At 33.0% G+C, this 22,318-nt stretch overlaps 1 protein-coding gene across 1 annotated transcript in view; it reads right to left on the bottom strand.

Moving 5' to 3' along the window:
• The window catches only part of CFAP47 (cilia and flagella associated protein 47), a 931,170-nt gene that overhangs the window by 274,087 nt on the left and 634,765 nt on the right, over positions 1-22,318 (bottom strand). Inside the window, exons 50-51 of the mRNA XM_074210630.1 lie at positions 19,726-19,830; positions 14,338-14,494 (exon numbers count right to left, since the gene is read on the bottom strand). Of these exons, the coding sequence (XP_074066731.1) occupies positions 14,338-14,494; positions 19,726-19,830 (262 nt within the window). The remainder of the gene's footprint in view (positions 1-14,337; positions 14,495-19,725; positions 19,831-22,318) is intronic.

The following is a 22,318-nucleotide window of genomic DNA, read 5'->3' as shown; positions in this document are numbered from 1 at the left end:
ATGAATCATTATTTAATGTTGTGAAAATAAAGAAAATGCTAAAGAAAAACAGGTCTATTTTAATGTAATTTTCCAAACTGTCAGTATACAAAATATTTATCAGTTATTTATTACACTTAAGGAGGATGAGCATTTATTGCAAAACTTCTAGAAAGCATAGTCTATACATGTTTCACTCCACCATGTCTTACTTACACCTCCTTCAAACTTCACTTCAGTGCCCATTTCTCACTCTAATGAAATTCTTCCAAAGTTACCAGCAATATATCATTTCCATACAGGAGATCTTTTCAAAGTCCTTATCATTCTCATTATATTTTCTCTCTCTAAAGCATTTGACACTACAGACCCTCTCTTCAATATCCTTCTTTGAATTCGGTGACTGCCTTTATACGTATCTCCTTGTAATAGAGAATTATATTACTTTTATGTCCCTAAATGTGACTTTGTCTTGCTGGGTTTTGTTAATGTTCTTAAAAGTTGTGCATGTCTCACAATCCTGTCATCAATTCTATTTTCTTCTCACTATATACACTTTATTTCTTTACAGCTCAGCTCCCCCCACTACCATAAACATATTTTCCTGTTATCTTTCCTCAGAGTTATCTATAAAGAATAGACAGGGAAAATCAAAACTATATTCTCAGGAAAGATCTACTCTGGCCCTACATCTCTTCATCAGCTAGACCCCTTAGCAATCTGATGAGATAAAAAATTTCCACAGTTCCTTCATGTAACCCATGGACAGGCCCAGATTATTGGGGTCCCTAAATAGTAGTATACAATTTCTTTTAGGATATTCCTTCTTTGTGCCAAAATCAAAAAGAGTTGCTAAAGGAAAGACATACAAACTCATACCCTAGGTCCAAGATATTAAAGAGTGGAACACTTGGTTCTATAAGAATATTTTGACTGTAAAATTATACCTGCTTTCTCATTTTCAATATCCTTTGTTACTTAATGTAAAAGAAAGTTGAGATAGATTGTCTATCATGAGACCGTCATCACATTTCCTGAATGATTCTTTAAAGGCCTTATTTAATTGACTTAGAACTAGGTAGTCTGTAAAGCAAAGGTCTAGCTAGTCACAAATTCTTATTTTTTATCCATACAACTATGCAAATTATGCTCTTTCCTCCCCCCCCCACCCTCCCCACTTCACTACCATATCTTCAGCTCACTTAGTAGACTTTCACTGACTTCTTGAATACCTGTTTCCTATCAGGTTTCTGTTTCATCAAGCCTCAGGACATTTCATTGTACTCATTATAATGAGCGTACCCTTATTGTAGAAATTTTCAAATATCATATTATCCCATGGGTCCCAATTGCTGTTTTTACATTCAACTTCATCCCTCAACTCTGATCATTCATCTCCAAATGACTACCACCTTGATCAAGGTTTTCTACTGACATTTCAAAAGCATCCGATTCCATCCATCATTTTCTCTTAAAGACTTCCCTTCTAACTTCCCTGTTTCTGTCAATGGTAATTTTATTAGGCACACAGGTTCTGAACATTGGAAAAACTGGACTTTTTGGATTTCTCAGATGAAAGCTATTGTTCATTAGAAGTCTTTGACAATTTCTTCCTCATGGAAAAGATGGGTTTTTTCCATGCCCATTTCCACTCAAATTCCACATAGTTTTCGAGAGAGAGAGAGAGAGAGAGAGAGAGAGAGAGAGAGAGAGAGAGGTTGAATCTTTTCTAGGATCAGAAAAAGAATTTTCTTCAACTATTCATCATGTTCTCTTGTCACTCTTGGACAATGAAGCCTCTTATCTGCCCAGCAAGAGTTTGTCAGCTCCAGTTATTGAGAATTTAGATGAAAGAACTAGATCCTCCCAACCAACTGATGACAACAGAGCAGATTTAGATTTTTCTCTAAATTTCTCTTCCTAGGCATGGAGCATTTATCACAAAATGGTAAACATTCCATGTACTTCTGAGGTTTAATCTCTAATTGCCAGACTATAAATCAAATAATGGCCATTTGACCAACAAACAACCTTGGGAATCAGTCAATAAATATTTAATAAGTATCAGGCACTATGTTAAGGACTAAGAATATCAGTTTTCAAACTCTAACTGTTCCTTTTTGTGGTATTGATTAAAGTCACAATGAAAAGACACAGAAGGCAGTATGAATTTAGAGGACAAGGTAGACGTCTCTTCTACCTCCCTGAATTTTTTAACTTTATTATATGCAGAAATCAGAAGCCCAGAGTCTCAGGGGAGTTGAGGCATTTTCATATCTTTATATCCTTAGTACTTCAGTTAGCGACTGTGGATAATAGACACCTAATAAATTATTGTTAAATGAAATGTAAATGAATTTATGGTACATGGAGGAGGTGAGACTGAAGAATTGATAATAATTCTAAGTTTGAAAATCTGGAAGACTGTTATTGTCCTCAATGGAATTAAGGAGGTAGATGTGGAGGGAGAATCTTTTTGAATGAAGAGACTATCATTTTCTTCATATTCCGCATAATACCTAATTCAGCATCTTGCACATAGTAGTTATTTAGTGTTTACTAAATTTTTGTTGACTAAGTACATCACCAGTATTGTAGGCTTTCATTTCTTTTCTTTTTTTCATATATTGCAAAATTAATTTTACAATCTGATTTATTTCAGTCTTTGGCTATTTTTCTCAGGCACTAAGCTAATCAACAGGGTGGAAACATAACATGCAAATGAAAAGTGGTTTATTAATCATCTTTAAAACAAAATATGCCTCTGTACACTATAAAGCTCTTATAGAGGCTTTTATACATAGTAATATATAAGATTTAGTAGCAGAATTATAGCAGAAACTAAAAATTATATAATGAGACTGGAATTATTTGTTGGTTTAAGAAGACTCACATTGTTACTACATGTAAGCATTTTGCATGTTGAACTAACTGACCAAATGAAGATGACATACAATAGCTATAAGAAAATCAGGTTGAAAGAAAGATGATGAGGATTCAAGAGGAATTTTTTAGCACCTTTTAAGTCTTTGTGGATAAATGAACAAGTTTTTAATCAATGAACATTACAATCTATTTTGTAAACCAAGGGTTGGTTAGAAATGCATGATCACTAATTATTTTAAAAAAGAGATCCTTTGCAATTCAGTGAACTTTCTGCTTTTCCAATAAACATAAAAATATTGGAATTGGAATATTTGGATTATTTTCTACCAATATATCCTTTGAGGTAATTAATTTTCACTTTTTATAGTTACATATAATAAATACAGCTATTTTAATCACTTACAATTGCCATAACTATTTAATTTGACAGAAGACTACACAATTCAAATGGCTACATCTTTATGGAATTTAAGAAATTTTGTAAATGAAGACATTCCAACTTCATCTACCGGTGCAAAACTCACATAAGATTCTATAGATGAATGGTTGTGATCTACCAAGCAGATATTATATATGAGTGACTGAAACCTACACTTTTTATGAACTATTCAATTGAAGAACAAACAATAATTTATTTAAATAATTCTCTATAGCTGTCCACAGCATTACATTCTCTTCCAGAAATGTGGTATGTGGGTATGGCTACACTCTATATGGTCCTCTATTAGACTCCTGTTCTAGGTTAGCTCTAGTCTGTATGTTTCTTCTGGAATAAACAGAAAGAACACTGATACACAATACTATGCCAAGTTAAATATCCTAGTTAGAATTGACATGAACACTGCAGAGAAGGTATCCGAAAGGAGACTGAAAGCAATGGACTACTTTGAGGAGCTACAATCCATTTTATTGACTGGGTGCTTTACAAGGTCCTACATATATGATGCTTTACAAGGTTTTCTCTGAAAATGTTAACAAGTATATATTTCCCTAATTTAAAATTTCTTTTTACATCTATTTCAATTTCTCTGAAAATATAAACAAATATATATTTCTCTAATTTAATCCAGGTGGATGGGGGGGGGAGACTTTTGGTTTAAGGAAAGTAGATTAAGGTTGGATAAAAAAATAAAGCATTTTATATATAAAGTATTGGCTCTTGTATTATAAAGATTATTTCCTAGTCCATCCCCTAAAGTAAATCATTTGGGATTGACCCAAGGAGAGTACCCTAAGGTAAGTGATCTCCTTTTATTCTCTCATTTAGAGAGTATTATGATTGATTACTGGGAGGGGACACATTCATGGCTTGAAGGGAATAGTCAAGAAAAGAATCCAGGGTTGATTAGAGACTAATTCCTCAATTTTTATTGATCATTTTGTCTATGTGTGTGTGGGGGTGGGGATGGGGTTATGAGTTGCCCAAGGTCATACAGCTATTGAATATCCTGTGATTTCAACTTAAGTTCTCCTGAGTCCAGGGCCAGTACTCTATCCACTGGCCACTTAATTATTCCCGTGATCTTTCTCCTGTTTCTTCCCAAGAAGATTTTTATTCTTCAGCATTTATATATATATATATATATATATATATATATATATATATATATATATATATATATATATTGCTGAAAATTGTCTTGGGAAGAAAGATATACCTGAGGAAATGGCAAGTGAGGGGAAGAATTTAGTCTGAGAGTGGTAAACTATGCCAGATGGGTATTTTCTCTCTTTAAATTAGAAATGTTTAAGTTTAGATTAATAAAAATTATTTCTGATTGATAAGTATAAAACTATATGTAATAATAGTTTTTTCTTTCACATGACCAAAATGACCAAGAAAATTTAAATTAAAAGTCATTGACAATGTCTAGTGAAATTGGCCCAGAACTGAGTAAGAAAAAGGAAGTAGGCTATGATGGGAAAAAAATTTTAATGACTTTAAACTTCTTTTTGAAACAAAGAATACATGTACATACACACATTCACACACATACACATACATGGATTTTATAACAATAGTTGTAGAAGTGTTCTATATGTGTGAGACATCAATTACCAAAGATTCTGAAGAATGAATTCCAGGATCAATCAAAGGACAATGAGGGATGTATGTTAAATGTGAGCAGGTTAAAAGCATAAATTATGAATTATAAAGGAGAAACCGCAAATGATGTCATCAGAGAAATGTATGATAAAAAAGATGAACAAGTTATTTGGAAATAGTGATGAAAATCTATGGCTGTCCTATATGTTACACTAGTATCCATAAAATGGCAAATAATAATGAGGAGGAGGAGGAGAAACTACAATAACAATTATCCCACCAACTAGATGTGGGATTCCACAAAGTGAAAATGAACAGGCATATATAATCTGAGGTCTGCCTAACTGGAGGAAGTAAACATATCAGTGAACCCATGGATTTACTAGTCTTGAGGTAAAAAGCCAAAAAAGATTTTATCTCAGCTACAATGCAAAAATAATAGAAAACTTCATGAACCATTCTTATCCGCCCCCCAATTCAGTCCCTTTATGGGGAGGGGGAGATAATGAATATCTGGGCAGTGTTTCCCAAATAGGTACAGAACATAGAAATAGTAGGAGATTTTATTTCTCAGAAATTGTGTACTGAAGCCTAGTCTTCAGTTAGGTACCAAGAAAGAATATTTGAAGATAAAATAAAAGGAAGAAAGAAGTAAAAATTGGAGGAGCCGAAAGTAGCCTTACAGCTATGGAATTAGTCAGGATAGATATGAAGCTTCCCTATTGGCAAGAAACTAAGAACAAGTGCCAAATGAAAATAACTGCCAAATGAGAATGGTTGCTAATTCAAGCAAAAATGCTGATGACTTCACTAATTTTTCTGATTCCCATTTCCAACTTCAAAGAGAAATTGTCAAGAATTTTTCCTATTTATTTTATGAAAGCTTGGATGAAATTGAGACCAAAATGCTAATGATAGGAAGGAAAGAGGGTTATACTCAACAGAAATGCTGTTTAGGATAACATTATATTGCTTCCATTTTCCTTTATTTCATAAATAAATATTTATTATGTTCCAATGATATCAAGACACTTGGCTTGCTAACAAATGAGTAAAATGAATATACTAGAAGCAAGATACCAAGAGGACTTTCCCATAACTTTCATATCTAACTTGTGGAGATGAGAAGGAAATGAGCCAAAGGAAATATTATTAAGCAACTCCATGCTAGGAATCAGACCTACATATCAAAAGTTAGGCTTTTACTACTAGGATAGCATAAATAATTACAGCCTAGTGACCTAAAAGAGAAATTGCAGTGGTCAAAGTGGAATTAAGTGAACTATTGAGCATGTGGTTTATATTTTATGTTCTCTGCTCATTATACCAAATTCTGTTCAGGCTTAATGAAGATGAGGGGCAGAGTAAATTATAGAATATCCATAGATAATTTTTGAAACAATTTTATTCATTATTTTAGTATATTTCCATATTCAAGCTACTCAAATGTAACTATGATTTCACTGCTCTAAGTACTCTCCACAGACTGGTGTAGATTTTTAAGCTCTAGAGCTTTCTGATTTTATTAATATTTCTTTTGTTTTTTTCAATAAATACTCCATAAAAAGACTCACTAAACATATTGTTAGCCTTTGATTATTTTAATATTGTGAATAACTAATTTAGCACTTGAACTGTCCATCTGTGATCTCTCATTCTTGATCTATAATTATTCTTACTTAGGGGCAGCTAGGTGGTACAATGGATAGAGCACCAGTCCTCGAGGCATGTTTGGTATGAGATATGGAGCAATCTTTCCTTTCTTTCAGTCCCATGGAAAATGCTGACATATACATACATACATATATATATATATATATATATATATATATATATATATATATAATAGAGTTCTCTTCTTTGCAGATTTATTTCATCTCAATTTACTCCCTTCTTTGTTAAAAAGTTTAACAATGGATTAAACTGAACATTTTTAACATAAAAAAAATCACCTTGGGTTTTGATTTTGTTTATGCCCTTCTCTCTCTCTCAATTTATTTACATATTAGGGTGGTTGAACAAAATTTCAAAGCTCAAAGTCTATAAATTAAATGTCTGTCATCATTATGAGAGAAAAACTGGCACTGCTGGGACTTAGCATGGTTTATACCTTTATTTATGGAGTTAGTAAAAACCTGCCATTAAGATAGCCATTTGTTAAATGACTTGGGCCACTAAACATGTTAAAATGTCATGTATAAGAACACTAAATTTCTGAATGACTCCATTAATAGTTAATGGCAATAAATTTTCAGAACAGTTAGGACTAATTCCGCATAAGATATAATAGCCAAGTAAATTCCATGTAACTCTTCCAAAGATAACCTATATTATTACATTTTGTTTCCTCTTTAAATGATTTCATAAGAAAAATAATAGCAGTTATTCTGAAAGTGTTTGTGATATTTGTGATTTGTGATATTAGGCAAATTTCAGGGAGCAGCAACTCATTTTTCTTGGGAATTAATGCTTTGTTACTATCTAATAAAATAATGTTATTTAATGAGGTTGATTTTATGGGGGTTCCAAGGCTGGATGGAGTCTCAAAAATGATGAAAGCAAAATAACATTAAAAGATATTAAAACTATATTATGCATTTAACTCAGGTCTTATTGTCCCTAGACTCAGTATCTCTATCCACTTTACCACCTAGCTGACTCTATCTTAGAATTGTGGTTTTGTTGATTTGTATAGAATTACAAAGCATACTTAAGGCTAATAAAAATAAAGATGTATTTTTGCTTAAAAAAATAAATGAAACAAGAGTGATGAGCTCCCTCTTTCCCCATTCTTTCAATTGCACTAATTCCGTCCTCCATATCCTCCACACTGCTTTCTCTGACTCTCCAAGACTCAAAAATTTTCATCTCTGCAGCATTTATTGCTGAGCCACAATCAAGAAGAATAAGATGACAAAAAGAAGTGACATAAATTTCACATTTTCTCCTTCATTCCTCTTCAAAAGCCCAAATAGTTTCATTATATCATGGTATCCCTTTATTTGCAAATAGCCATGGTCCCTTCTCACTACCAAAACCTCTGATCCTCAGTGGTCCAAGGAGTTACTTCAAAATCAGATACTTACTGAATTTAAACTTGAAAGAGATCTTAGAGATCACAGAAAGCCCTTTTGTAACAAAGACCTTTCCTTTCAAATATTACAACTTATATCAAAATGGTCATAACCTCTATGTGATTACATGATTAACATACAAAACTTCAAGTATTTGGGTGATTTATTACTAATCTCATTTACATTTTTCAAAACTGTCAGTCATGCCCATTCATAGCTATGCCCAGGAGAGAAAAAAAATGATTGTGCTACTCACAGTTTCCAAGCTTGAAGGGTGATTTGACATAATCAAGCAACAGGCTAGAGACATCAAGGCTTCCAGTTCCATCATTGATCATAGTCCCAGTGTTTAGCATCAACTTGCCTCTGCTATGCTCTTACATACTGAGATGCTTAAGGATCTCATTTGGTGCTAGAAGTTGTTGTGTCTTCCATCATCTCCCACACCAACCACCAACTGTGAATGGCATTATATTGGAGGTGATATCGAGACCTAGTCAATCTCAGTGACTTCTGACAGCAGTGACTAAGGTCCAGCAATATCTCCCTTGGTTTCAAGGTAATAGCCAAGGTAGAGAGGTTTATAGCAATGCAGTATAATGTACAATGCCCTCAAACTACTAAATGACGGAATGAAAAATAAGGTTCAGGTTCTAAAATGTTTTAATTTTAAGGATTTTATTTGTTGTACAGTATTTATGGTAATGTAGATCTCATATTATGAAAAATAAATATTGTTTGAAATCAGTGTTTGTTTTTTTAATTGAAATTCTGGAACAAAAGGTCCAATTCTATGAATTACTAATGAGAAAAACATATTAAATGCTATCAATTTTATTTTGTGTATTGAATTTTATGACTTATTTCATGGTTTCTGCATTAGAAGTGCATATTACTAGAATTCATGTTTTGTTATAAAGAACTGTATGTAAAAAAGGTGTACTTTCAGCAATTTCTAATAAAGATTAAATTTTTTGGTGACTGAAGGAACCTAACCCTCTATTTTCTATAGATTCAATGTATCAACATTTGCCTTTTTTATAACTTTGGACCCATTTCCTAGGAAAATTACCCCTGAAAAAATTGAGGATCTGTTTTTGAAAACATAGTTCTAGATAAGCTTTAAAAATTGAGAAAATTCTTCCTTATTTTGTTAACTTTAATTCAAATGATCCTAGACTAGACAGCTGTTTTCAGAGTTTTTTTTGTGACTCCTAAAGAATCCATTACATGTCAAGCACTATATTAGACCACCCTAAATATAAAATGATATGACTTTGAAAATAGTTCCAAAGATAAATATAATGTTTCTGACATTTTCTTCTCAGATGACCTACTATCACAATAATAATTCCACCTATATCTCTAAAAAGTATGATGAGATCAGGCAACAGCAAAACTTCATATATATATATATATATATATATATATATATATATATATTATCAATACAGCAATAAATATTTACCAAGCACTTATTTTGTGCTGTGAAACTTACTGATTATTGCCTAATTAAGATTTGTAGTTAATCACTGCAATTGATACTCATAGATGGATTTGAATTTAATCTAATAGGTCTCAATATTAGAGTTTGTAAGAGTTTAGGCTTCATAATTTTAAGGGTTACAATTTGGTCATGTCTCATGAGGCAGACAAGGAAGATTAATGGAAGAGAAGAGAAGACAATCAGGAGATATTTTGCCTAGCACTGAGAACTTCTCATTAAATGGTATATGTCACTTTCCAAAGGGTGATGTTCAACTGTGTTTTCTTCCTTGCTATAGATTCTAGAGATCCTTCTTAAAAGTCAGAAAGAATTAGCAAAATCTAGTCCTCTACTGTAAACCAATCACTATTAGTTTTCATGGATCTTATGTAATCAACTGCTTAAAAAACTGCTCTGATTGTGAGTAGCATCTTTGGCTATTTAAGTCATTTATCTTTTTTGTTTAATTGGCAATTGCTCATCTTTGCAATAAGTTCATCTTGCTTAGAACCTTGTATCTCAGATTCTTTTTATTACAGATTTTTATCACAACAATGCAAGACATTATGCCAAGCACTGAGAATATAATACAAGACAAAAGATAATCTCAAAAATCCAAAGAAACTCACATATTAATGAGAGAGATAACATGCAAGCAGTGCTTCTTTCAATGTTCTTTCGTTATTGAATAATACAATGCCATAATTAAAAGGGCTTGCAGAGGACATCTCGTCCAACCCAAACTGGAAGAAGATTCTCCTCTACAAAATGACAATGAGTCATACAGCCCATATTTTATCTTTAAGCAGCTGGAATACTCAATAGGAAGGAAACCCCACTCCTTCCAAGGACTCCCAGTCTACCTTGGAACAACTATAATTCCTAGGAAATTTTCTTAAATTGAAACTCAAGCTGGTTCTCTGTAATTTCTATTAATTATTTTCCATAATATTGTCCTCCATTAGGCAACAATTACATTTACATCTCTCTCCCCCTCCCCCATAAGTCTTATCTTCTCCAAAGTCCTCAATTCTAAAAATACATAAAGAGGCATTTTCAGCAATCCCAGTGACTCTCCCTGGCATGTTCTTTAAATGCCCCAAAACTGGGGCATCCCAAAGCTCAACACAATACTCAAAGTAAGACACGAGCCTGTGGGAAGGAATTCTAATGAGGAGGAAAAAATTGTCACTGGAATAAAATTGTTGATATGGATGCACAGTGAACTCATCAACCAACTTTGATTTTAAAAGAAATATACAGAAGGCAGAAGCAAGGTCAGGTAACACAATATAAAAGGATGGCAAGATTCTTAAAATAAGGTGAGTTAAACCTCAAAATGAGCTGAGATTTGCAAGGGAGAGTAAGGGCAATTTTTTTTAAGCTGTCCTCTCAAAATACTCATGTGTACTTGAGAGCTCATTAATTTGAGATTTTCCTTCACAATATTTAGACCTTCCTTTTCAATGATATAAAACCATCATGATTTTTAGTACCCTCAGTCCAATATGTTACTTCTCTGCCATTGGGAAAATGAAAGGGAATTGATAACACTTGAGTAATTTTCTGTTTCACATATTTCAATGAAAGTGGAAAAAATACTATCAGTGACCTAATGGTTAGTTATGAGTTTCTCTATATTTAAATAAGCTGGTCCTAAGAAAACAGACTTAGTCTGTCACCAGAACAGAGTACCTAGGGCTATCTCAATACCATGAAGAGACATAATAGTGAGTGTTGTGAGAGTTTATTTTTATGCTTTATTGGAAAAGAAAGAAAATCAAAGAAGGAATTATATGGAATAATGATAATCTTTAGCAATGATTGAAATATACATCTTCAACTGTTATTTATTTCTTTTGCACTGAAAATAACCAAATGACTATCAGAGAATTCATATTAAAAATAATTAATGAGATAATAAGACATTACCTAATTGCTCCTGATTAATCAGGCCATCCAACTCAAATTAACAAAAATTTGGCGTACTAAAATAGTTGGCAGTAGTGATTGCTGAAATATTGTCAGCAATATCTTAATAATCATGGAAATAGAGAAGTATTAACAAATTAGAGACAAAAAATGTCCTGATTTTTCAAGAGGGGAAGAGAATTTGAAAATTATAAACTAGGGAAAATTTACTTTAATTTCTGGTAAATGGACTTTTTTTTAGGAACAATATCTATTAAAACTGGAAAATTTCTGACTGGTTCTTTTCTGAAAGATTTTTGTTTGCTAATTTGCTTTTTCCCAATGAAACAATTCTTTAGATTTAATTGGGTGAAGAAACTAATGTTCCTGTCTTTGATGTACTTTCCTGGTTGCTGAAACATAAAAATCCCAAAATGCATGAAACATAAAAATCCCAAAATTTGATGAATCAGGTCAACACACTTGACCAGACATATCTCTGTACTGAGATGAAAGGAATTATGTTCAGATGAGCTAGGATTGCATCTCTGTTAAATGGCTTTCCAAGGTGATGACTATAAGAATTTTCTTCTGTAAAATTGTCAGTGATTTATGACTGTTTTATTTTGTTCTGATCCAAAGACTAAACAACTGAACTAGATCCCCAGGGAAAACAAGAAAAGTGAGATGAAACCTATCTTCTTATCCTTCAATTGACTAATTATGTACTCCTTTAGGTAATGCAAGGATGTCTCCTCTAATACCATGGAGATTGGGGGTCTCCACTTTGAAGACCATTGTCCTAAAGCAAAAAATCCAAGTACAACAAGCAATTGCTTCTTCTGAGTTTTGATTAGTTCCCTAATGCATAAAGTGTTAAACCATTTCTCTGAAAAGTATTTCAAATATAGCAATGAAGTAAAGTCCAACTTTCTCAATGCAATATCTTTGGTAAATATCCTTTCCATGTTGTTGTTAAGTAAACTGCCTTCTTGCAAAATATTATATTGATAACATATGTCTCATTTTATTCTAGACCCAAATATTAACCATTGTACTAGGCTTAGTAAGACCTGAGTTAGAATAGTATTGTTAGAGGAAAACAGGTGAACCTCTTGAAAGAAAAGTAGTCATTATAAAGAATTAACATGATTTCAAGAATAGAGCATGCCGGACTCCTTTATTTCCTTTTTGATTGCCATAGACATAAATTACCTAGATTTTAGTAAAACATTAGACAAATACTTATCTTGTGGAGAATATGGAGAGGTGTGAACTGGGCAATAATACAATTAGTGGAACTCAGAACAGATGGGAAAACAGTTTCAAATAGTAATTGTTAATGGTTCATTGTTAATGGGGCTAGAGATATCCAGCCCAGCACCCCAGGGATCTAAACTCCACCTTGTGATATTTTTACAATAATTGTCTTCTAATTATCAATAATATGATTAAAGGAATAGATGACATCTTCATTATATTGCAGATGACACAAAGTTGGAAAAGATAGCTAACACATTGGTTTGGAAGAGGTAGAACTCTGAAAGATCTTTTAAAGTTTGAGCATTAGACTAAAATCTATCAAAATGAAATTTAATGAAAGTAAATTTAAATGCTTACACTCAAATAATAAATCGAATCCATTATTATAGGTTGAGGGAGTACCAAATAAAGATTTTGTGATTTTTTTGAACTGCAATCATAACATGGATTAGCAATGTGATGTGGTAACCAAAAATTTAATAACATATGTGGCTGCATTGAGAAAAAGATAACAAGAAAGTGACAGTCCTATTACCCTTTGCTCTTGTCAGACCTCATCTGAAATATCACATTCAATTGCAAATTTCATTAATTTAAAAAGGTCATTAATACATTTGGAAAGTGTCTAGATGAAGGCAACCAGGAGTCTAAAGTTCATGTCAAAAAAAAAAGTTGTTTAAAGGAACAGGGAATGCCTAAGTTGGAGAAGAGAAAGGGGATATATGATTGCTTTGTCAACAAAATTTAAAGATTTGTCATATGGAAGAAAAATTAGATTTGTTCTTTGTCCTCAAAGGGAAGAAGTGGGATCCAATCTTCAAACCTTGCCTGGAACCCCAGTTTCTGCCCTCTAGACTTGTGTTATTGATTTGAAAGTTCATTAAAATATATCTGGAATTAGAAATTCAAATATTCGTACTATCAAAAATGGCCACCATGGGGGTTGCTAGGTGGCACAATGGATAGAAATCAACAGAGAGGCACATGGTATGTAAAAATAAAGCCACTGGGTGGGCTAGATGGTGCAGTGGATTGAGCACTGGCCCTGAAGTTAGGAAGACCTGAGTTCAAATCCGACCTCAGACATTTAATAATTACCTAGCTGTGTGGCCTTGGGCAAGCCACTTAACCCCATTGCCTAGCAAAAACTAAAAAAAAAAAACAAAACTGGCCACCATGAGCAGTTAAAAAAAATGAGACAAATTATAATCCTAGTTTTGACATTAACTACTAGTATTATCTTAGAAAATTCAATTCACCTTTCATAGCTCTAGTTCCTCATTTCTAAAATCAGACAGTTGGAATAAATAGTCTCTAAGATTTTCTAACTCCAGTTTGCATTGATTTCTGGACTAAATGGGCATTTTATGAGCTGCACAATTAGTTGGCACAATACAGTGTTGGCCCTGTAGTAAGGAGGATCTGAGTTCAAATTTTACCTCAGATACTATCTGACTGATCCAGGGCAAGTAACAACCTTTTTGGCTTCAATTTCTTCATCTGTAAAATGAATTAAAGAAACAAATGGCATCCACTCCAGGTTTGTTTTGTTATGCTTGCCAAAAAAATCCCGAAGGGATTCACAAAGATTTGGAAATCACTAATCCACTAAATAACAGTAAAAAAAAAGTAATCAATTTAATTTGATTAGTATTAGTATGATTAAAAAGGAGGGGGATTCAATAACTCACCTTTTAATAGGATAGTGACAAGAAGGTGTTCAGTAGTAGGGTTCCGGAAAGGTATAATTACAGATAAATGCCGACCAATATATGTACATATAGTCACCGGTTTCAGGGGTAGAGGAATGAGCCCTATTCCAGACAGATGAAATACCCATTCGTCAAGCTGTTAAAAATAAAATAAAAACAAGTTTGACATATTTAGACTAATGAATCACTTTTTCACACTTTAAATTCACAGTATATTCCCATTTTTGCAACTGAGATTTGGTATTCATTATATGTCCATCCAAACTGTTTTATCTTTTTTCTAGGCATTACTGTACTTCACTAAAAATCAATTGATAAGTTTTCCCACTGAGGAGAAAAGGAGACTAACTGCCAATATTCAAACCTCTAGCACTTTTTAAAGCACATAAGGCTATTTATGACAACATAAAAGAGAAACTCTAAATAGAAAACCTTGTATTTCTGCTCAAGGCTTTTTTTAATTAAGTCATGTAACAAACTGAGTCATAAACCCTGCATGTAGCTTCCAAAAGCTAGAACCTGATGCCAAATGTGATGGCAAATGTGAGGATGAGAATTGTATTACAAGACTTTAAAAAGAGGCTTTTACCTTATAGAAAGTGAAAACAATTGTTAAATCTGATATTATTTCTCACCCTCCGTTGCAATGAGTTTTCTTTGTTTAGTTACAATGGTCACTACGGCAATGGTATTTGGGCACCTTTAATGTGGACATGGGGAAAATTTAGGTATATGATTTTCAAAAGACTCAGATCTCTGTTTTTTTTTTAATTTATTCTGATATATGATCCAAAGGTATCCTAAAGTACCATGACTCTATCTAAGTATCACTCTGTACTCAATACACAAATACTGTCTCCTATAATAAATATATAATTAATAATTGACTGACTAAATCAATCAATTAAACAACAATAGAATAATCTGGCAAATAAGTCAGCAAAAAAAACACATGCAGAGATATGACTTTTATAGAGATGTAAGTCTCCTTTAGAATTTCCAGTCTTGTGTTTTAAAATTTCTAAACTACTAACAAAAACTAACAATAGATTTCTCAGTCTCTAAGGCCATCATCTTAAAAGCCAGAATGGAGATCAAATGTCCATTAGGTGATCCAAAAATATAGGAATATCTTTAATATTCCCATATTTACTTGTGAATACGTTTTCTGCTTCACCAAATAATCTTTGATGGTGGAAAATTCAACATAACTAAGTTAAATTGTATTGAAAAGTTCAATTAAACTATTAAATTCCACAACTCTTAAGTATCACTGCATTAAAAATATGATATCTTACAAAACTCTCAACTAAAACAGATGTCTCTTGAATTAATAACATTATCATTTGAGAGTATAGGAGGAAATCAAAGAAAACTATGTGTATATGTATGCATAATATGTGTATATTTTATATATGCATCTACATTTATTGCATATATATATATAATGTGTGTATTTTTATAAAAATAAAGAGCATATTTTATCTCATCTTAATGCTTCTCTAAGAATGGCACTGGAACCTTTAAAGTTCTCATTAGAATCCTTATAAAAGATGAAATGGGCTAGAGGTAATAGAGAAAAAATTTGGTTTGCACATTGAGCAGAGCCATAGGGGCCATAAGAATTGGTAGGAATCAGTGGAGCTTTCCATAGATGCAGATTTCAATGATCATTGATTCATGCTGGGTTTTAAAAGCCTCACTGATTTTAAATATTCTTCTTTCATTTTTGATCTACTGACCTTAAGATAAAGAAACCAAGGGAAATTGAGGTGAAGAATGACCATGCTTAAGAAGAAAACTGATTAATGATGCAGAAAATCCCATCTCAGCGCATGATAGTTAATATATTCTAATGGAAGAACCAGCTAGAATTCCACTTTTATTATGCCTTTCGACTAACCTCATCTCACTACATTAAAATTCTATTGCATTAAGAATGCCTGCTATTCTAGCCTAAGTTTACTACCTGAACATATAACAAAGCTGCCACTTCAGTTATGATGTCCCAACAAAATTAATTTTAAGATTCAAAAACTGTAGTCAAGTGACTACAGCCTGAAGTTGGTTATTCAATGTGTAGAACTCTCCAGGGATCCAAACCAGAAACAAATGAAGCAAATAATAACCCATACCAATTTCTCTCAATTCAGCAATGAGACACAATCAGGAACAGTTAGAGTTTATACCATAAGCACTGCCATTAGTTGATTTTAGATTAGTCAGCTACTCAGCAATGAGATGGTTTAAAGTGTCAGCAAAGATACATTTAATCAGTGAAATCCAGGGAGAAAAATCAATGCATGGTTTTGGTGGAGTTTGTACTTTATTTTTTGGTAGGTTAAAAGTTATCCAAAATGTTACATCTAGAATAAACTCAGAACATATCTTTTAAAAAATGAAAGAAATCCTTAAATATATGTTTTGAAATATTCACACAATTATTGTCTTTCGATGAATTGATATCAGTTTGCAGAGGATAGCAATCAAAGAAATTGAATAAAATGGCCAAAGTGAAATTATTCAGTGATGAAAAGGGCAAATGAAAATCACAAAGGTTAGAGTAATGCACTGTAAAGGTTGAGGGGGTCTGAACAAAGCAAGAAAGGATGAGTTATTGATCAAAGTAGAGGTGCACACAAAACCCTGGTGATTCACCATTATTTGAAAGCAGATGTGCAGGATGACAGAAATCAAGTTTCAAGGATCAATTGGTTCATGAAAGGCTTAAGTGTATTATTTACTTGTTTTGTTGCTTTTGTATTTGATGAAGAATTTAACTTTTAATTTACAGGCTTGTCCTCTCTGAGCTCTTAAGTTCAAAGCAGATAATAGGTGTCTTGCCTAGGTGAACTCTCTTTGAATACAAATCATTTTGATCTGAGAGGAAAAAAATAATTTCCACTTAAAGGATAAGGTAAAGTGTCTCTAAATACATCCACTTGAAAAAAAAAACAGTATTTCCCAAATGTATTTTTTGTTAAAATAAAATAAACTCACTTTATCTTTTTTTCTACTCATGTGATAAATCTCTGTTTTTGATTATTATTGCAAGCACAACAGAACTCAAATGATGTTGACAGTCCAGCAGGAGGATACCCCACTGGTGAATGCATAGGAGGATGTGATAAAAGTCACAAAAGAGGGGCAGGCAGAGCTGAATTGTGTTGGCATTTTTGCCAGAGTAGTCACCTCAAGGAGGGAACAAATCTGGAGTATTAGAGGATGATTAGTCTTTGGAAAGAATGAGGTACAGTAAAAAAAAGGGGGGGCTAAGGATTTGGAGGTAAAGATCCTATGCTCCAATTCCAGTTCTATCATCTTGACTGAGTCACCTAGGATAATCTCCTCACTTCTCTACCCCATTTGTAAAATTAGATAATTGAACTGGATGACTCTTAAAGTCACTTCCCACTCTGTATAGACAGATTGTAGAGGTTTTGGGGTGTTTTTTAAATAGTATTTTATTTTTCCCAATGATATATGAAGAAATTTTTAGCATGCATATTTATAAGATTTTGAGATCCAAATTTTTCTACCTCTCCCTCTTCCTCTTTTCCTGAAATTATGTCAAATATACTTCCATATTAATCATAGATATGAAAAAAGAAAAAATCAGGCATAAAATAAAGTGAAAAAAAGTATGCTTCTATCTGCGTTTAGAGTCCATGATTTCTTTATGTGGATAGCATTTCCCAGCATCCTTTATATTTGTCTTGGATCATTGTGTTGCTGAGAAGAGCTAAGTCATTCATAGTTGATCATCATTCACCATTACGAGTAGTGTGTATAATGTTCTCCTGGTTCTACTTACTCCACTCAGTTCATATGAGCCTTTCCAGGTTTTCATGAAATCTGCCTGCTCAACATTTCTTAATGCATAATGCATTCCATTATATTCATATTCACAAATTGTTCAGCCATTCCCTTATGATGGGCATCCTCTCAATTTCCAACAGTTTACCACCACAAAAAGGACTGCTAAGAATATTTTTGCACATTTATAGGTCTTTTTCCTTTTTTTGCATGATCTCTTTGGGGTACAGGCCTAATAGTGGTATTACTGGATCAAAGGGGATGCATAGTTTGGTTGTCTTTTCAACATAGTTTGAAATTGCTCACCAGAATGGCTGGATTAGTTTACAATTTCACCAAGTGTCTCAATTTTCTCATATCTTCTCCAACAGTTATCATTTTCCCTTTTTTGTCACATTTGCTGATCAAGTGGTACCTGGTGGTTGTTTTAATTTTCATTTATCTAATCAAAAGCTATTTAGAACACTTCATTTGACTATAGATAGCTTTGATTTCTTCACCTAAAAATTGCCAGCCAAATTCTTTGACCATTCACGAATTGGAAAATGAATTATATTCTATAAATTTGACTCAATTCTTTATATAATTAAGAAATGAGGCCTTTATCAGAGACCTTACTGTAAAGATTATTTCCCAGCTTTCTGCTTTCCTTCTAATCTTGTTTGCATTGGTTTTATTTATGCAAAAGTATTTTTATTTAATATAATCAAAGTGATTTATTTTATATTTAATAATAATATCTCTTGCTTAATTATGAATTCATCCCTTCTCCATAGATGTCTCAGTTAGACTATTCCTTGCTTTTTTAATTTGCTTATTATAGCACCCTTTATGTTTAAATCTAGTACTCATTTTGACTTTCATTATTTTTGGTAACAAATTTCATTTTCCCATTGCTATGCTCAGATCATTGTAAATGTGTCAGACTATTATGAATTCTGATAGGACAAAGAGGAAAGAAAAAATAAATGACATTTCTAGAAAGAAAACATTACTGCCATGCCCCACCTATACAATGATGTTATGGTATCCACTCAGGACACAATAGCACCTCTGCTTTTTGATTGAAAAAAAATGGCATAGTGTTTTTAATTGTTTTACTTGAAGTAGATCAAAATAAGGGTGATCTAGTTCTACATATTTTTTTACCCTTTTAAAACTGAGGGAAACAAAACCAAAATAAAAAATCAATGCATGAATCATTTAAGACCAAAGATAATCTCAACTAAAGTAAAATGTTAATTCAGTTGTCCAGTAGTTAAAAAGATTGCTTCAATATTCTAGGATCCCAGACATTTCAGGATGAAATGGACAGATGATAGATCAAAGCATTCATGATGTTATGTTCACCAACTTATCAATGCAATTTTAGATATCAAGTTAAACAACTTGAATAGTAACATTGAAGATAGAAAAGAGATGTTCATCAACAATGTTGTCTGTTTTCATTCTAAATCTCTGATTTACGACTCTGAAAACAATTTCATGGTCTGAAAAATTTATCACATTTTAACATTCCATCATTTAGAAATTGTGGTATTTTAGGGATACCTGTCTACAATGCAAGATGATTGAAGCTTGATGTTTGGCTCTTCCAAGAGCAGAAGGATAAAACTGGATAGGCATTTCAGTAGTGGAATAAGGAGGTACAACCAGCTGCGAAAAGCAAAAGGAAGAAATCAGTACCTTAAGGTCTCTCTCCCTCTCCCTCTCCCTCTCCCTCTCCCTCTCCCTCTCCCTCTCCCTCTCCCTCTCCCTCTCCCTCTCCCTCTCCCTCTCCCTCTCCATCTCTCTCTTTATTTGCGTGTATAAGTCAATACATTCTTTGTAATGATAATGTTGATTAATATTTTCAACCATTCCTATTCTCCTCTCTCAGAATGTATGGTCGCCTAAAATTTGATAAAATATACTGCAGTAAACAATATTTACTGGTAGTCACAGTGCATTTATTCTTCAGAAAATAGCAAGAGGGTGCTATGAACTTTATAAAAAGAAGCTACGCTTAGTTTCATAAGCTGACTTAAAACATTGATAAGACTAATATTATGTTTAATTTTAATCTTGTTCATTTCCTGTTACTTGTCACAGCATCATTTTATGTTGTAAGCACAATGAATTCAAAATTAATTCCAAGAATAAAAGACATGTTTTCACAATGAACTGAAAACAAGTAACCTTCTTTTTCCTTTATGTTATTACCTAAAATTGGAGAGCAGCATGTTACAATATCTACGCTGCTCCCTTTCAGAGATTGTAAAGCAATTAGGTCCAGTGTGGTTTGAATAGCCTGGTTGAACTGACTTGGAGAAAGTCAGAAACCACTACAAGGGAGGCTAGTGGAAGGCATCCTTCTAATCTAAGCTCAGTAGGAATGGCTCTCTACATAAGTAGTCATACCAATCAGACTGCTAGAGGAGAAAAAGGAGGTAACTGAACTTGACTCATTGTTAACTAGCTAGAAAAGGAAAAGAGTCATTCAAATCATAGAAGAAGAGACTATTCTGCAGCATCAGAGAACTCTGAGAATTTCAGGATTAGAGAGAAAGGGCTGGGGGACTGGTTGATTTCTGAATTCTAGGATACTCTATCCACTTGGATTAACTACTATTAGTCTTCTGGAGGAATATGATGTCTACCAACTGTTAGAAAAAGGTTCAGTTATGGAAGTCAGAAAAGAATCTATAGCGGATCCAGGAAATAAAACATGAGAGGCAGAACTGTGCAGACCCAGGCTGGCTGGCAGCTTGGCTCTAGGAGTCAGAGATAGAGCAGTGGTAGGAGCTAACAAGAGAAAAAGCAGATCCATTGAGGACAATGAAGAGATCCTATGACAGATGCTAGGGAGAGGGGAATGTGGTTCAAATAAAGGGATTCCAGAATGAAGCGATGATGTTGGAAAATAAAAATAAAAAATAAAATAAAAATAAAACTTTTCCTTCACTTTTTTTTGTTGAAATCTCAATTAGGTCAAGACAAAATATAATGGTCTGGCAGAGATGCACTGAAGGTGAAGAGACTGTCCACTGTATGAAAAGCATTTTGTTTCAGATGCAATTCTTTGTTAAAAGAAGTTATAAGATGTAACTTTTGTCAATGGTAAACCTCAGCATTTGTAAAAGAAAGATGCTACCCAGAAGGAAATATTTTTAGAATCAATGTTTCCAAAAGCAATATGTGACTCAGAGGTCCCCAAAATATAGCCAGACCATGCACATCAGAAGCAAGCCTCAGACACAAGTATTACAATGTGTTAGGGTTTTTCTCAGCCCCTCACAACAGATATTAAAGAAGTCATTATGATGCTTCAGAAACATATTTGTCTGATTCACCCACGCTGCCTCTATCCCTGTGCATAGAATTTTTCTTTCATATCTTTGCTTGTTACAATTTCATTTTCTATGAAGATGAATTGAGTTGTTGTCTCCTTTGTGAAGGTTTTCCTGACCCCCTGGCCTGATTCTTCCACCTAGAAATAACTACCATCCTCCTCAGACCTTTCATACCCCTATTTTAACAAGATTTGGGGCATCTTGAGGATAGGGATTTGTAGTTGTCTTTAACTTGAATTCCTCTTGCAGAGTAGTAACTTACAACCAAAGTAGATACTTAATAGAAAACTAATTTTCTTTTCATTCAAACATTTAAAAAATATTATGACCTTGTCACAATATTTCAATGAAAGGAAATATAGAATATTGGAAAACCAATTAATTTGTAGTCTAAGTGTATGGATTCAAATCCTGCCTCAAACACCATCTCTGTGACTCTGGGTAAATCATTTAACCTTTCTTGGTTCCAGTTTCCTCATCTATAAAATGTCCTCAGGAATCATTTCTATCTCTGACTCTAAGATCACTTAATTAAGAATAAGTCAGATCAAAAATCTTATTTTTAGATTTGGAAGTAACTCTATGGATTACTTTGATCACTTCATTTCATAAATTAAGATAATGAGGCTTAGAGTGAAAGTCACATAGGTAGTAGTGTTTAAAAATAAAGTGATGAGAACCAAGTTCTTCTACTGCCCAGTGTAATATTTTCCCCAATATGCTGTGATTTTCTATGTTTTTGTTTTGCTTTGTTGAGAATTTGGTTAATCCCAATTGAAACAAATTTGGTATGTCATAAAACAATAATTAAT

This window comes from Macrotis lagotis, chromosome 1 (genome assembly GCF_037893015.1).
Source record: "Macrotis lagotis isolate mMagLag1 chromosome 1, bilby.v1.9.chrom.fasta, whole genome shotgun sequence".
NCBI classification, from domain to species: Eukaryota; Metazoa; Chordata; class Mammalia; order Peramelemorphia; family Peramelidae; genus Macrotis; species Macrotis lagotis.
The sequence above is the reverse complement of the archived record's forward strand: the minus strand, read 5'-3'. Positions and strand labels throughout refer to the sequence as shown.